This window comes from Esox lucius, chromosome 5 (assembly GCF_011004845.1).
Source record: "Esox lucius isolate fEsoLuc1 chromosome 5, fEsoLuc1.pri, whole genome shotgun sequence".
NCBI lineage: Eukaryota > Metazoa > Chordata > Actinopteri > Esociformes > Esocidae > Esox > Esox lucius.
Window position 1 is genome coordinate 33773374 of NC_047573.1, and position 16340 is coordinate 33789713.

Consider the following 16340-nt stretch of genomic DNA (forward strand, 5'->3'; position numbering starts at 1 on the left):
AATATCTCCAACCTCCCTCGGGATCCAGTCGAAGCTCTGCAGGAGGTGGGAGTTAAAGATCTCTCTGACAGGAAACTCGGCCAGACGTTCCCAGCAGACCCTTACAGTACGCTTGGGCCTGCCGAGTCTGTCCAGCTTCCTCCCCCGCCATCGGATCCAACTCACAACCAGGTGGTGATCAGTTGACAGCTCCGCCCCTCTCTTCACCCGAGTGTCCAAGACATACGGCCGCAGGTCAGATGAAACGACAACAAAGTCGATCATCGACCTGCGGCCTAGGGTGTCCTGGTGCCACGTGCACTGATGGACACCCTTATGCTTGAACATGGTGTTCGTTATGGACAAACTGTGACTAGCACAGAAGTCCAAGAACTGAACACCACTCGGGTTCAGATCAGGGGGGCCATTCCTCCCAATCACGCCCCTCCAGGTGTCACTGTCGTTGCCCACGTGGGCGTTGAAGTCCCCCAGTAGAACGATAGAGTCCCCAGTCGGAGCACTTTCCAGCACCCCTCCCAGAGACTCCAAGAAGGTCGGGTACTCTGCACTGCGGTTCGGCCCGTAGGCACAAACAACAGTGAGAGACCTATCCCCGACCCGTAGGCGCAGGGAAACGACCCTCTCGTTCACCGGGGTAAACTCCAACACATGGCGGCAGAGCTGGGGAGCTATAAGCAAACCCACACCAGCCCGCCGCCTCTCACCTTGGGCAACTCCAGAGTGGTGAAGAGTCCATCCTCTCTCAAGGAGTGTGGTTCCAGAGCCCAAGCCGTGCGTAGAGGTGATCCCGAGTGGTGAGCCCACGGGAGGGCGGCCCCATGTCGCTCGTTCGGGCTGGGGAAAGGCCCGGCCACCAGGCGCTCGTGAACGAGCCCCATCCCCGGGCCTGGCTCCAGGGTGGGGCCCCGGCTGCGCCATGCCGGGCGACGTCACAGAACACAAGTTAGTTTTCATCATTAAGGGGTTTTTTGAACCGCTCTTAGTCTGACCCGTCGCCTAGGACCTGTTTGCCTTGGGAGACCCTACCAGGGGCATATAGCCCCAGACAACATAGCTCCTAGGGTCACTCGGGTACTCAAACCCCTCCACCACGTTAAGGTGGCAGTTCAAGGAGGGGTCTTCTGTGGCATGTACGAAGGAAGTAAAAAAGGCTTCGTTGCTCATCTCTACATCCTATTACTGAGCAATTATTGTGTTTCCTTCGCTCAAAAGCCATGATGCCCCTCCTCGTCGCGTAGACAAATTTAAGTCGCGCTCACACACATGTGTGCCTCACACCTGGCTCTATTTAAATTCTTTCTCTGGGCGGGCAAAGCAGAAAAAGGGGAGTTACCATGGGAGTTAACAATTTCTCCTTGCGACATCACAAAGAGACGGGTCCAGATCAGCCTGTTTGATTCTCCGTTTTCTCCAAGTCAGAGAAAGATAGAAAATGCTCAATTTACACCGAATGGAATTTTTTGAAAATTTGGGACCATATAGGTGAACTCATATTAATGTTAAAAAGCCTCACAAAATGAAAATTTCATGTCAGGGGACCTTTAAAATGTGACAAATGTAATTTGTGTTTTTTTTGGGGGGGTGGTCATTTTACTGTGTACTGGATGATATTGTTCTTCAGACATAAATTAACAATCCCGGGTGAAAGAAAAAGGCCATGGCTTTCTGAGAAAGGAAACTACAAGATTACAAAAAGATTGCCCTCTTTCTTAACTGATGATCATAGTGAAACAGTGAAAGAGTACTGTCAGGTTAGGTTTTAACCCCACACACTGTCTAGGTCTCATTGCTTGACTTGGATGTACATAAAAGTATGCTGGCTTTCATTTTGGAGTTATTTTTCTTTTTTTGGACTACCTTATAATATGACAATACTTTTGAGCTAATATTCTATATGAGGACCGGTGAGCTCCAGGAGTACCGTAATTCCCTGTTTATAAACCACAACATAAATTTTATAACGTTGTGTGTATAAAAACCTGAGTATTAATCGCACCCATATATAAACCACATTTGACCGGAGAATTATGACTCGTACATACATTGTACATTAATTGTAGCATCTGTCATAAGGAACTGTAAGGTTCTGTTTGGTTTGGCTTTGGTTTTGAATGTAGTCCCGTTTGGTTTTTGTTTGTGTTCTTACCGGCAACCTGTGCTTGTCCTTAATGGTTTCACCTGTGCCTTGTTTGCTCCCTCATTTTTGTACCTATATCATTTTCTCCTGCCCCGATCTCACCGGTTGGTCATTGTCGTTAGTATGTTTGTTCCTGTTGCTTGTGCCTTTTGTTTTTGTATTTTGAAAGTATTTTGGACTCTTCTGCACTTGTGTCCTTCTACTCCTGCCCCAAAGCATGACAGGTGCTACCAACATTAATTTGTTGAAGAACAAAATATGTTTTTGAAAACCCTAAAATGCCAATTGTATCATATTTGCTACATGTGTTTCTGAGACATGTATGTCATCAAGCAATCATCTGTGAAAATTGTAAACAATTGTAAAAAAAAAAAAAAAAAAAAGTTCTGGGGCAGTTGAACACTGTGTGCCTTGGTGACTAAACATTACTTTCTGACAGTCTCCCTTGGATCCCCACAGAATCTACAGGAGGTATTGATACCTGTGCCAAGAGAATTTTGCCTCTGTACCTACATCCCAAACAGAAGACTGAAAGTGAGGTCCATAGAATGCTATGCTGTTATTGGTAATAAATACAGCCATTCCTATTATTTCTATTATAATTACATATTTGAAAGTGTCATGTTCCTATTTATTGCCTACAAGAAAGATGTGTATGTATGACTAATGTGTTGTCTTGTGTAGCACAACACATACATTTTTCAGTCAGACTGGGGTGTATTCATTGTGACCAGCAAAATTAAGCTGACAAAATTAAGCTGACAAAAGAGTTTCTATTGGACAAATCTTTGGGGAACACATAAATCAGAATGCAACAGGGAGGGATCTACCTGAATGTTCAATTGAATCTTGTTTGACTAAATGTTTTGCAACTTTTGACACATTCTTATATTTATTTAACTATTTAATTATTCTAGTAATATTTACCAGTCTCCCACAGTCCTATTCAGCAGTGGTTCTCCATTGGTGTGGCATAGGGACCCAAATTAACCTGGTGGTTGTGAGGTTCTCGCGTCATTCCGGATCTAGCTCCTCCCCGCCACGCACACCTGCCACTGTTAAACTTTCACTTCACGACACGCATGAACGCACCCAGCAATCCAGATCCCAATCACCGGAATACTGAACACCTGTGCCCTGTTTATCCCTCTATTAAGCCCGTGCTCTGCCTCCACTCCAGTGTGAGGTATTGTTCGTAGTGGACCTGCCAAGCCTTTGTACAGATCGCGGTATTTGCCTTTTTGACTCCCAGCCTGTTGTTCTCTTCCTTCCTGTTCCCGTTCTATCCCCATATTCCAGAAACCTGCGTCCTGACCTGTCTACCTGCCCCGTGGATTCTCCTCCCGCCTAACCCTGCCTGTGTTGTTGCCTTCGCGGACTGATCACCCGGAATTCCGACCTACTTGCCTGCCCCTGGATTCTCTTACCGTCTCTCCCTGCCTGTATTGTTCCCCCCGCGGACTGATCACCCGCCGTACTGACCTACCTGCTTGCTTCTGGTTTTCTCCTCTCTGTCTATTCCTGCCTGTGCCTTCGCCTTCGAGGACTGATCTCCTGGTTACCGAAACCACCTGCCTACAGCATCCATATTAGGAATATTATAATTCGTCCCCAGAAACTCCGTTCTTCCTCCTACTCAGTCATCACCCCTCCATCGGTCAAACGTCACCCCTCCCTTGGTCAAGTAAGGCTGTCGCCTTATCAAACATCACCCCGATTAAGCTTTAATCCTCCCCTTGTCAATCGTCAGTCCTCCTCTTGTCAATCGTCAGCCCTCTCCTTGTCAATCGTCAGTCCTCCCCTTGTCAATCGTCAGTCCTCCTCTTGTCAATCGTCAGCCCTCCCATTGTCAATCGTCAGTCCTCCTCTTGTCAATCGTCAGTCTTCCCCTTGTCAATTGTCAGCTCTCCCCTTGTCAATCATCAGCCCTCCCCTCGTCAATCGTCAGCCCTCCCCTCGTCAATCGTCAGCCCTCCCCTCGTCAATCGTCAGTCCTCCCCTTGTCAATCGTCAGTCCTCCCCTAGTCAATTGTCAGTCCTCCCCTTGTCAATCGTCAGCCCTCCTCCAGTCAAACATCAGTGATCCCCTTAGTAAAGTATCAGTCAAAAGTGTACGATTTTTCCCAGCCAATAAAACGAGCACAAACACGGAACTATTATCAAATGGACTCAATACAGAAGAGGTGCTAGCTGGTGTAAGGTAAGATCAATTAGAAAATTATAATCGCAAAATTATTGAAATACTTTTATATAATTTCTTAGCTTCCCGATTGACAAGGGAAGGACTGACGATTGACAAGGGGAGGGCTGACGATTGACAAGGGGAGGACTGACGATTGACAAGGGGAGGATTAAAGCTTAATCGGGGTGATGTTTGATAAAGCGAGAGCGGATACTTGATCAAGGGAGGGGTGACGTTTGACCGGGGGAGGGGTGATGACTGAGTAGGAGGAAGATCAGAGTTTCTGGGGAGGAATGATAACGTTCCTAATATGGATGCTGTACCTGCCCGTCTTTACCGTTCTTGCTCTTGCCTGCTCCCTGTAGAAAATATCTACAGTTGCACTTCTGCAATTGGACCCACACCACTCCGGTCTTGGTGTTCATTACAGTGGTCCGTCTTGACCAAATATTCATTTAGCAAATTTATATTTTCTGCTAAAAGAATATATATGCTGTATTGACAAAACATTTGTATGGCTCATATTCTAAATGAAGTTAATGATAACTTGCACAGGAGATGTCCTCACAATCTGATCGATTTGGAGCGCTTTTGCAAAGAGGAGTGGGCAAATATTGCCACGTCAAGATGTGCCATGTTAATAGACTCCTACCCCAAAAAGACTGAGTGCTTTAAACAAAAATCAAAAGGTGCTTCAACAAAGTATTAGTTTAAGGGTGTGCACACTTATGCAACCAGGTTATTGTGTGTTTTTTATTTGTCATTTTTCCCCCTCAAAGATTTCAGTTTGTTTTTCAAATGAATTGTTCACATTATAGGTCACGTTAACAGTGGAAAAGTTCTGACATTATTTATCTTTGTCTCATCACAAAAACCTGACATTTCAGCAGGGGTGTGTAGACTTTTTATATCCACTGTAATTGTGACCTAGCAGCAATCGATAGTTATTGAATATTATAGATACATCAGTGCAATAAGTTTATGAATGACGGCATAGCACATTCAGTCTTAATTCAGTCAGAATTAAGAACATTCACACACAGCTTTATATTAAGAGCATAATACAATCATATACATAACTGTACATAGCAGCAGTTATAGTACTGTAGATAAGCAGCAATATTGGTTGTTCTGGAGATGTCATTCATATTCACGGCAGGTCCCTTGTACCGCTGCAACGTCTTCTCCCACCTGCACTGTCAGCTGCCCCGTTCTGGTACCTGGGGACCTGGTTCTGGACAGCATCGTCAGGATTCTTAAATCAACTGTCAGGATTCTTACTTATGGCTCCTGTAATAAAGTAATCAGATATTGTACTTAAATGGTCTGACATGATTTTGAGAATTGCATGACATTCAAGACAAATTAAATGTTTGTCTATAGTTGCTAGCGTAAATATAGTCTTGTTTTTACCTTCATGTGCAGAGCTAAAACATCCCCCAAACTCTGCCTTCTTGCCCTTAAAAATAAATTGAAATAAACAAATAAAATTGGAAGCAACATGCTTTAATAAGTTAAGCATCTGGGTTAAGTGAATGAACCCACATATACACTCACCTAAATGATTATTAGGAACACCTGTTCAATTTCCCATTAATGCAATTATCTAATCAACCAATCACATGGCAGTTGCCTCAATGCATTTTGGGGTGTGGTTCTGGTCAAGACAATCTCCTGAACTCCAAACTGAAGGTCAGAATGGAAAAGAAAGGTGATTTAAGCAATTTTGAGCGTGGCATGGTTGTTGGTGCCAGGCGGGCAGGTCTGAATATTTCACAATCTGCTCAGTTACTGGGATTTTCACGCACAACCATTTCTAGGGTTTACAAAGAATGGTGTGAAAAGAGAAAAACATCCAGTATGTGGCAGTCCTGTGGGCGAAAATGCCTTGTTGATGCTAGAGGTCAGAGGAGAATGGGCCGACTGATTCAAGCTGATAGAAGAGCAACTCTGACTGAAATAACCACTCGTTACAACCAAGGTATGCAGCAAAGCAGTTGTGGCTTCACAAATGCTTTGCTGCATACCTTGGCGTGGAGTACCTCTCTGGTGCCTTGGAGTACTGTGCGTGCTCCATCCTAAAAATAAATATAAACAGGTTAATATGGTGAAATCAAGTAAACATTGCAGCAATTACGAGATCAACATGTAATTCACATACCTCCAGGGCTGCAATCCACAGGCTGTTGTGGTGTAGATGTGTGTCCTTGGGGTGGTAGGGGCCCACGCTGGAACAATTTTCTCTCCTCTGGCTATACACACGTCCAGTCTCTCACATGTCTAGGAAAAGTTAAGGTTTTGTAAGCATTTACTCTGCAAAACATATTTTCATTCCAAGTTTCAAATTGTTATTATAATTCACCTGCATGCTTGATGAGCTTATAAGGGACAGCCTCCCAGGTGTCTTCAGGTGGTGAGCAAGTTCTGGCAAACTTGTCGTGGCTGAAGGACTTCCTGCTGGTGATGCTGTGTGGTGGCCAGTAGCAAAGTCCTCCTTTGAGGCACAGGAATGGAACTACTGTCACACAGTCATCCTCCTCCGGGGACAAAACTACAGAAAAAATCATGACCTGAAACCAATGTTAGGTAAAGAGGTTTAAAGAAATTGCAGCATTAGACACACACAGGCTAGCTAAGAACAATGTGGATACACAAAGACACCTCAGTAACGGAATTGTAACTAATGCAGGTTTAGCTAGTCTATCTAAATGTACTGCCAAGAGTAACGTTATCCACATAATGTGAACAACGCTACACAAAGAAACGTTACGAAACAGTTGATAAAAGTTACAAGGAATAAGCACATATTATAAAATTCTAACTTGTTGATACTCTAAGAAACACGATTTAGACAAGTTAGCTAACAATGTTACCATACCTGTTCAACTGTTGATATGCGAAGAAGCACAAAACATATGAACTTGAGGATGAACAAAGAAACAAAAAATAGTAAGCAACCAAACTTGTGGACACATGAACAAGGGTTAGTGAAGGTATTTCAATAGTAAGCCAACGCTGTTTTTTTCAAGCTCAGTTTATATAACTTGATTTCCCGCCAATGGTATAGAAATTGCGTTCAGCTACCAGTGACTTTGACAATAATTTTGGGATTCCTAGATTGCAAAATGGCGATTGTTTTGCCCTACGTGCAATTCTCATTCGCTACAGCGCCATCTACGGACACGGCGGTGTTTAAACACATTAAAGAACTGTCCCCCATGAAGCGATTAAAGTCGAGGCTATAGGCGAGTAGTTGAGCCGGTACCATGCAGTGGAAAATGGCCATTAGGTTGGGAAAATAATTATGGTGAGCAATGGCGAGAGACGGCTGTTTCTATGTGTTTACTGTACATATCTACACAAAGGTCCTTTACATAAGCAATAGTGCAAAAGTCCAAGTCTATTTTATTTTATAAACTACCAATGTTGACCAAGATTATGTACACAATATTAAAATAAAGTTAATACAAATAAACAGTACAAGAATAAAAGGGGTACAATAGAAAATGGCAACAGTTTATAATATCAGATTTCCATCTGACTATTTAATTGGTAGGTTAATCACTGTCTGATGTGCGCTGGTCTTACTAGCATGCAAATGTAAAACCACCCACCACCCCTGCCTCCACCATTTTGGTTCTGTGTTTTCTTATCATGAAGGAGTGTGTGCCTTGCTCATTGCCTATGGGGATTGCAATTAATGATATTATGGTTTGTTATCATTATTAATAGTATACATGACCATGGGATGGCAGTGAGTTACCCCAGAGGAGCAGAACCTAATGTCAAAACCTGTAAAAATGGTTGTGCATGTTCCAGTAAATGGTTAGACTAATACGTGGTGTTTTCTGACTGAACTGTTTTAGAGGAAGTTATGTTGATCTGAGCAGGATGTTGCGCAAATAATCAGGGGCAGTGAGGAAGGAAGCAAAGCAACATGTTGTAGATTACTATTTTATTCCAAGGTTTCAGTACAAACATTTTACTGAGTTAGGTGTTACAGTCCAAGGAATGTTATGTAAAAACATGACAAGAAATCTCTTCACCTAAAAAAGGGTGTATAGTGGGAACAGGGAATGGAGGCAGAACTTAATTTTTTTATCTTCTCTCTGAAGCCTGAGCCCAAAGAAAGGTTTGCATTTCTTTCTCTGTAGCAAACCACCAGTCTCAGATGGTGGTGTAGACTTAAGGGCATGTTAAGACTTGGCACTACACATGGTGGGGTAGATGGGTGCTGATGAGTGTCCATTCTTAATAAGCATGGTCGGCCACGAACAGCGACTCTCCAGCGGCAACACTGCCTCCGGCAGCGACATACTTGCCTTGGCAGGCCAGGCTGTTGGCCTGTGAATGGACAGAAGAACATAAGAAAATCCTTAACTTACTTATGAAATGCGGATTATACATTTTGGCTACCTATACAACCATAAAATAAAAACATGTGGCCTGGTACAAGATGTTAATAAGTGAATGAAAGATAACAATAATGAAAGATATGCAAAATATTTGACAATATTTTAAGACAAAATATTTGATATTGGAAAATGTATACATACAAAATATATTTACAAAAATAAAATAGAAAATAGAATTGTTTTCTGTACCAGAGCTCTCTTGATGAACTCCTCCTGTGCAGCCTTGCCATTCCCAGGCTTGCCACCCCATGCCTTCAGGGCTGATGCCTGGAGGGCACGGCCATAAGAGAAGGTCAATGCCCATGGCCTGTGCAGTGGGCACTGGTTCATTGCGTTCAGGTTGATGGACGCTTCCTCCTCAGATTGGCCCCCAGACAGGAAGGTGATGCCTGTGGGTAAATAGGGAAGAGGGGTTGGATTTTTTATGCTCACTAACAGGAATTTTCCAAAATGGTAAACAAATATTTTTGTAAGTATGGAAAATGTTTGGGATCTTTTATTTCAGTTCATGAAGCATGGGATCAACACTTTAAATGTTGCATTCATATATTTTTTTATTAGATTTTAAAAAGTTAGTTGTTACATTTTATTACACATTGTGCTAGTCATGGAGAGTGAGTTTGTATTTCTCAAAAGATGTCATAACATTCAGGGCTGGTTTTGCAGACACCGATTAAGATTCTGGGTCTAGGTTTGTTCTGCAAAACAAGTCCAAAACCAGTGTTAAATATATGCATATGTGTTGTGCTGTGTATTGTGTTCAATTCAGTTTGTCACTCACCAGGGACTGCTGGGGGAACAGTGCGGCGCAGGGCAGTGACGGTGGCCATTGCGATCTCCTGGTTAGAGTACTTGTGTGAGCAAGAGTGTCCAGCAGTGACCATGTTGGGCTTCAGGAGGGTACCCTCCAGGTAGACGTGGTGATCAGACAGAGCCTTGTACATTGCGGCCAAGACCTTCTCAGTCACATATTGGGTACGCTTCAGATCATGGTCGCCGTCAGGAAGGATCTCAGGCTCAACAATGGGGACAATGCCATGCTAGTAGAAATCAGGGGTCAAGAAAGAATATTTTAGCAAACACAAGAGATTGTTTACCATGACCGTGAACACTGATCACACATCGTACTATTTAAGTCGTTTTGTTGACCCTCTTATCTGAAGTCACTTAGGTTAATTATTGTTTGTATACACTTATTACATATACAGGTAGGTCTGGAAATAATTGGACACTGCCACAAGTTTTGTTATTTTGGCTGTTTACCAGAATATATTCAAGTTAAATAATGAATATGCAGTTAAAGTGCAGTTTCACAGCTTTAATTTGAGGGTGTTCACATCCAAATTGGAGGAAGGGTTGAGGAATTACAGCTTTCTAATATGGAGCCCACTCATTTTCAAGGGACCAGAAGTAATTGGACAATTGACCCAAAAGCTGTTTCATGGACAGGTGTGAGCTTTTCATTCATTATTTCTTCATCAATTAAGAAGGTAAAGCAATTAAGAAGGTAAAGCAGAAGGTAAACCATTCCAGTTCTGGAACACCATTCTTTGGACAGATTAAACTAAGTTCAACCTGTACCAGAATGATGGGAAGAAAAAAGTATGGAGAAGGCTTGAAATGGCTCATGATCCGAAGTATACCACATCATCTGTAAAACATTGTAGAGGCAGTGTGATGCATGGGCATGCATGGCTTCCAATGGCACTGGGTCGCTAGTGTTTATTGATGATGTGACAGAAGACAGAAGCAGCCGGAAGAATTCTGAATGGATCATTAATTCATCATAATGGAGGAAACCCAACATTTGGTGATGTCCATGCTTTCCAGACATCAAGCAGTCATTGCCTGCAAAGGATTCTCAAAGAAGTATTAAAAATAAAAATTGTATTCATGATTGTGTTAATTTGTCCAATTACATTTGAGCCCCTGAAATAAGGGGAATGTGTATGAAAATGGTTGCAATTCCTAAACGTTTCATACAATATTTATGTTCAACCCCTTGAATTAAAGCTGAAACTCTGCACTTTAATTGCATTTCGGTTGATTCATTTCAAATCCATTGTGGTGGCATACAGAGCCAAAATTATGAAAATTGTGTCATTGTCCAAACATTTAACAATCAATATTTTATATTCTTTCTTTTAGTATATATTTAGCATTATGTAGAATTATTTTTCAAGTAAACAAATGGAATTAAAAAAAGATCAGAACGCACTTCAATTTACCAATTGTACTTTCAGAAAATTCCCCACAATTTGATATGCCTCCTAATACAATCTTTCAATTCTTTCATGTAATAGTGCTGGTTTGTTTCTGTACAAAATGTGTTGCCTTGTTTGATACTAACTTTAGCAACTAATACATTTTGGAAAATGTATGAGCATGGATTATTTCAATGTTTATATAAATTGTAAACAATCAACAATTTTAAGCCAATGTTTAACCCAAAGGAGTTTAACCTCAACTACCACTGAATCCTACAGAAAAGATTGTTTGTTGTCTGGATTCTTACCATCTGGCAGATGCTGGCATAACGGGCCAGGACATTGCAATTCTCCCTGATAGCCAGGCTTGAGGGGGTGGTGGAGGTAATCTTCAGCACACAACGCCACTTGGCAAAGTCACAACCATCCTTCTTGTACTGGGCACAACGTTCGTACAAGCCATCCAGACCTAAGGTAAAGAGATGGATTAAGTCACACAAAAAAGTGAGTATGACAGGGTGGTGTGAAAGGATATTGTATGTTTGAGTGATTGTATGTTAATTGTATCTCATTGCATGTCCATTAGTTGTGAAAGCCATCAATTCTTCCACTTTCTTCTCACCCTGGGTGGTGGTTTCTCCATTGGTTCCAGCGAGAGGGACGACACCTTTGTCAACCTTAATGCCTACAACCCAGCCCCTGGACTTGACGTGCTCGGGGAATGTCTTGCCGGCATCAGTCTTCTGGTATAGGGTCTCGTGGAAGAAGATAACACCACCAATGCAGGGAGTGGCACGCTCATCTGCGGTGAAGAGGAGCTGGCGGTAGAGCCTCCTGTTCTCCTCCGTGTTCTCAGCATTGATGCTCTGGAAACGCTTGGCAACGCTGCCTGTTTTGAATGAAAGAAAGAGAGTGAAGGATTAGATGAGAGGGTCCTGGAGACCCTTTGAAGGGGCTGTAATGGACCAGCTTGAGAGCTTCAGGTTTTTTGGCTTCTGTGCCACTGAGGAACTAGCATAGCATATTGAGGAGGCTACAATAGCACCTCTTTCTTTTCAGGGAAAGATTCTCCCAAAAGGTATACAGCTGTACCTAAAGAGAGCATCATGACAGGCTGCATAACCTCTTGGTCTGGCCACTGCATTACATCGTGTACTCCGGTGCACGTGTACTGCCAGAGCTGGGGGTTGAATCTGGTTCTTTGAGGAAAAACTATTTTCCATCTTTAACTGTTGTCTTGATCAAATAAAGCATAAAACTGTGTAAAACCATCCTAGCATTGGAATGTTCTCCCTGCTACTGCAACTTTGACCCTCCAGGCCTGCTAAATAACAAATTGAAAGTTACCTTGTCTATCTACAAAGTCATACATGCACATCTCCTTGGTATTTCTGTCTTCATTTACGTTGTTATTGTTCAAAGTTCCTAAATTCTGCATTGTTGGTATTAGTGCTTGTAAGAAAACATTGTAAAGTCTACACCTGTTCTAGTAAGAAAACATTGTAAAGTCTACACCTGTTGTAGTAAGAAAACATTGTAAAGTCTACACCTTTTGTAGTAAGAAAACATTGTAAAGTCTACACCTGCTGTAGTAAGAAAACATTGTAAAGTCTACACCTGATGTAGTAAGAAAACATTGTAAAGTCTACACCTGCTGTAGTAAGAAAACATTGTAAAGTCTACACCTGATGTAGTAAGAAAACATTGTAAAGTCTACACCTGCTGTAGTAAGAAAACATTGTAAAGTCTACACCTGATGTAGTAAGAAAACATTGTAAAGTCTACACCTGATGTAGTCACACCATGTGATGAACACAGTTGTCTTTCATGTTGTGTGCTGTGTTCTACGTACCGGTAGACTCGTCAGCGGCAAGTATACCCTTGCCTGTGGCGACGATCTTATGGGCGATGTCACTGAGCTCCTTCTTCTGTTCAGGAGTGAGGAAGGGGTAAGCGTGAGGCATCTTCATTCGGAGAAAGATGAGAAAGAAGGGGGGGACTTGTTAACGTGAGGGGAGAAACATTGATACACACAGAAGATCATTTACACTGACATGAGGTGTTCTGAAGGGAAACACGCTGAGATACACGAAAGCACATACATACTTTTTATAAACAGTAGACTTGTTTAAGAAGACTTAATGAAAAAGTATTTCATGAAATGCAATGAAAAGGGTGCTTTCAGTGGTCTAGCTGTGCTTTTCAAATGACACCAGTATGTGGAAATGTTAAAAGAAAAAGGAAGATATGGACAGTAAAACAGACACATATTGATGACAATGTGTGTCTTTTTGAATGTTCCTCTTTTTGCAGGTGGATCTATCTTCCTCTTTTGTAGCAACTAGTGTTTACATGCTTTATGGTCAGGGTTTCTGTCTCTCTGGCTGTTTCAGAGACCAACCTGACTGACATTGTCTGACAGTAGGTTGGTCAGAGAGTAGTGTGCAGCTGTGGATGCCAGTCTATGTTCCAGTCTATTCAAGAGGCTTGTGTGAATGCCGTTATTCGTCCATTTGCCGCTGTTATAAGTCAGTCGGCCTGTCTAAAAGCTTTATGCTTGCCTGCAGCATAGTGCATTTTGATATCTCTTGCATGATAGGCATGTGAATGACCTTTTTCATTCTCTTCTCTCTTATCCCTGACCTTTCTTTTGGCTGCTTGCCTGCTCTCTACACTGCCCTCCTCCACTCAAACGACACTTTTTCTGTCCCACACTCTTCTGGCTACTGTGCCACTCTCCAGTAGGTCAAACTAAATATAAACACTGAAACATGACAGCTGTTGCTAAAGCAGCCCTTCTTTCAGAGAGTAAATAATTAAAACGGTACTGCAGAGCAGGAGTAAAAAAATGACATGCTTGTGTAAAGAAAAAAAAGCTTAGTTGTGGTGAAAAAAAAGGTTATAGGATTTATATATTTTTTTACAAGAAAATCTATTGTAATACCACTAACATGCCATTATGGTGTGCAAATGAGTGAGCATTTCAAGACATACAACTCCGGAAAAAATTAAGAGACCACTGCACCTTTATCTTTTCTTTCCAAAAAATTTGAAAAGGAAACAGAAGCGTTCGATTTGCAGTGGTCTCTTAATTTTGACCCTTCTGTCCCTCACTCAAAACCTTCCTTTTCCACTATTTGGGAAAGGAAAGAAAAAGGTGCAGTGGTCTCTTAACTTCTTCCGGAGCTGTATATACAGCATGAATGTATTAAGTATGGAGGTGTGTCAAATGCATTTAGAAGATTTTGATGAGCATTGATGCACCACTGCTCATATAACAAGAATCCTTCTAAAATTTGTGCATTTGCCCTTGTAGTCCCAATTTAAAACACCAACACCAAGATGTTTTTAGTGCTCTCTCAATGTTACATCACACTCATATCGTACAAGTGATATTTTGAAATATAAAGTACATTTAAATAGAGCTTGAAATACATTTTTAATCCAGATTTAAATTAAATACATGAGTTTTTCATATATCATATAAAAAGTAAAATATAAGTGTTGGAAAATAAATAGAATATTCTCCTCTGATGTAGTTACCTTGGAAAGTTGGAGAGGAGCTGGGAGAAGAGAGGGGAGAAGATCAAAATCAAATCTGCGACAACCTCCTGGCGTTCCTGCACCACTATTTATCCTTCCATTGTGACCCCTCACATTTCAGCTGCATGTCTAAAATTAGAACAGTACGCAACCGGAGAAGGCTGTGACTTTAAAAAAAAAGGCCCAGACAAATGCAGCTAGGCTTCCCGTGCTATCAGGGAAAAGGGCAAGAACTGATTTGGTGGGGGATGGGCAGAAGGTGAGACAGGGATGGGGGAAGAGAACTGGAGAGAGTGGTTACACTAAACAGTAATATAACAATAATACTGGGGTGACATGAGAAAATGTGCATTTCTTAGTTGACTTGCGGCCAGGTGTTAACACCCTAGCAGTGGCAATGACCTAGTCAAGTTGAAGACGTTGACATTGACAAAAAATCCAGCACCATATTTTACATTTGGTAGGGAATTGTTGTCTGTTAATGCACTCTAATTTCTATCCACTGGTTTGCGTAGCAATGACTTCTACTTCTATTTCTTTTAAGCAATGCACCAGATTTAATCCAAATTCCTTGCTGTTTCGCAAACTCTGGGTGTCAAAATGTATTAGATGGCCTGAATATCTGATTTCCATCTTTGGCATTTGAAAACAGCATGAAGGAATAATAATAATACAACATTTCAAATTGTGAATCCTTTTCCTCCATCAATTTTTTTTTAGAAACTGTTCACCTATCAGTACGCTTTGTTTTGCGTGATAATATTAATAAGTTAACCCTTAGGGCACACAAGCACAGAGAGCATGCGATAACAGAAATCCAATCCAGTCATGGCAACACTGTGTGAGGATCCTTGACCTTTGCTTGACCTTTCTGTGGCCTTTTCTGCGGCAAGACTGTGTCAGGTGATGTCTTGGAAATATTTGTTCTATATGTGCATGCAAACATTTTACTTGTCTCACCACAAGTCTATTTACCTTTCAGATTCTTTAACATTTGCGTTTTTTTAAGATATATATTTTTTATGTATACTGTTTTGTCATGTGTATCCTCTGTTGGCCAAATGCCAGTGCAACTCAAAATGTGACATCAGACAGCTCATGTCATGTATCTTTAGGATTGTGAAATGCTGCATGTCTACTGTGAAATGGCACTTGTGTTAACTTCAGTTTTACCATGGAAACTTGTTGTGAGTTTGCTGAGGTGTCAACAGCTATGACACATGCTGGATATGCTGAAAACGGAAACAGAGTTTACAAAGTAAAAATCAGACAAAGTTTTGCTGATTGCAGTATTAACCGTATCATCTTTAGCATTGTCTTACATTTTGTCAAGTCTGACATAAGTACTAGTGAAGAAACATTATCTCTCCATTATTATTTAAGTACATTCTTGTGCCTCTCATGTCTTTGTTCTGTTTTCATGTGTTTGTTTCAGTTTTGTAATGTCTTAGTTCTGTCTATTAAATGTAATCTCCCAGCGCATATGGTCTGCCTCATAATTAGTTACACATTTAAACTTGACATGATTACTTCTAACAAGAAAATAAAACACTCAATATCAGCATGCACCTTCAATGCAATATGCAATAATAGCTTTTTAATTCAAAATAGGTGGAGATTTTGATTTAGGCAGTGTTCATTTTGGAATACTTTTTTATTTTGTCTAGTCTTGGTCATTTTAAATAAAATATAACATATGCATAAATATAGTGGTGCTCATAAATTTGCATACCCTGGCAGAAATTGTGACATTTTGGCATTGATTTTGAAAATATGACTTTTAAATCATTTTTAAATCATAATGAGAACAGAAACCACCCAAATGGGCATGATCAAAATTGTACATACCTTTAAAT

At 41.3% G+C, this 16340-nt stretch overlaps 1 protein-coding gene across 1 annotated transcript; it reads right to left on the minus strand.

The window, feature by feature from the left end:
• Positions 1–8261: 8261 nt before the first annotated feature.
• Positions 8262–14546, minus strand: aldoab (aldolase a, fructose-bisphosphate, b). The gene is given in 7 exon segments (NM_001303882.1): positions 8262–8663; positions 8924–9123; positions 9516–9774; positions 11250–11410; positions 11564–11830; positions 12794–12905; positions 14485–14546. Coding segments are annotated over 6 exon segments (1092 nt in total). The 5' UTR covers positions 14485–14546; the 3' UTR covers positions 8262–8570.
• Positions 14547–16340: the final 1794 nt, after the last annotated feature.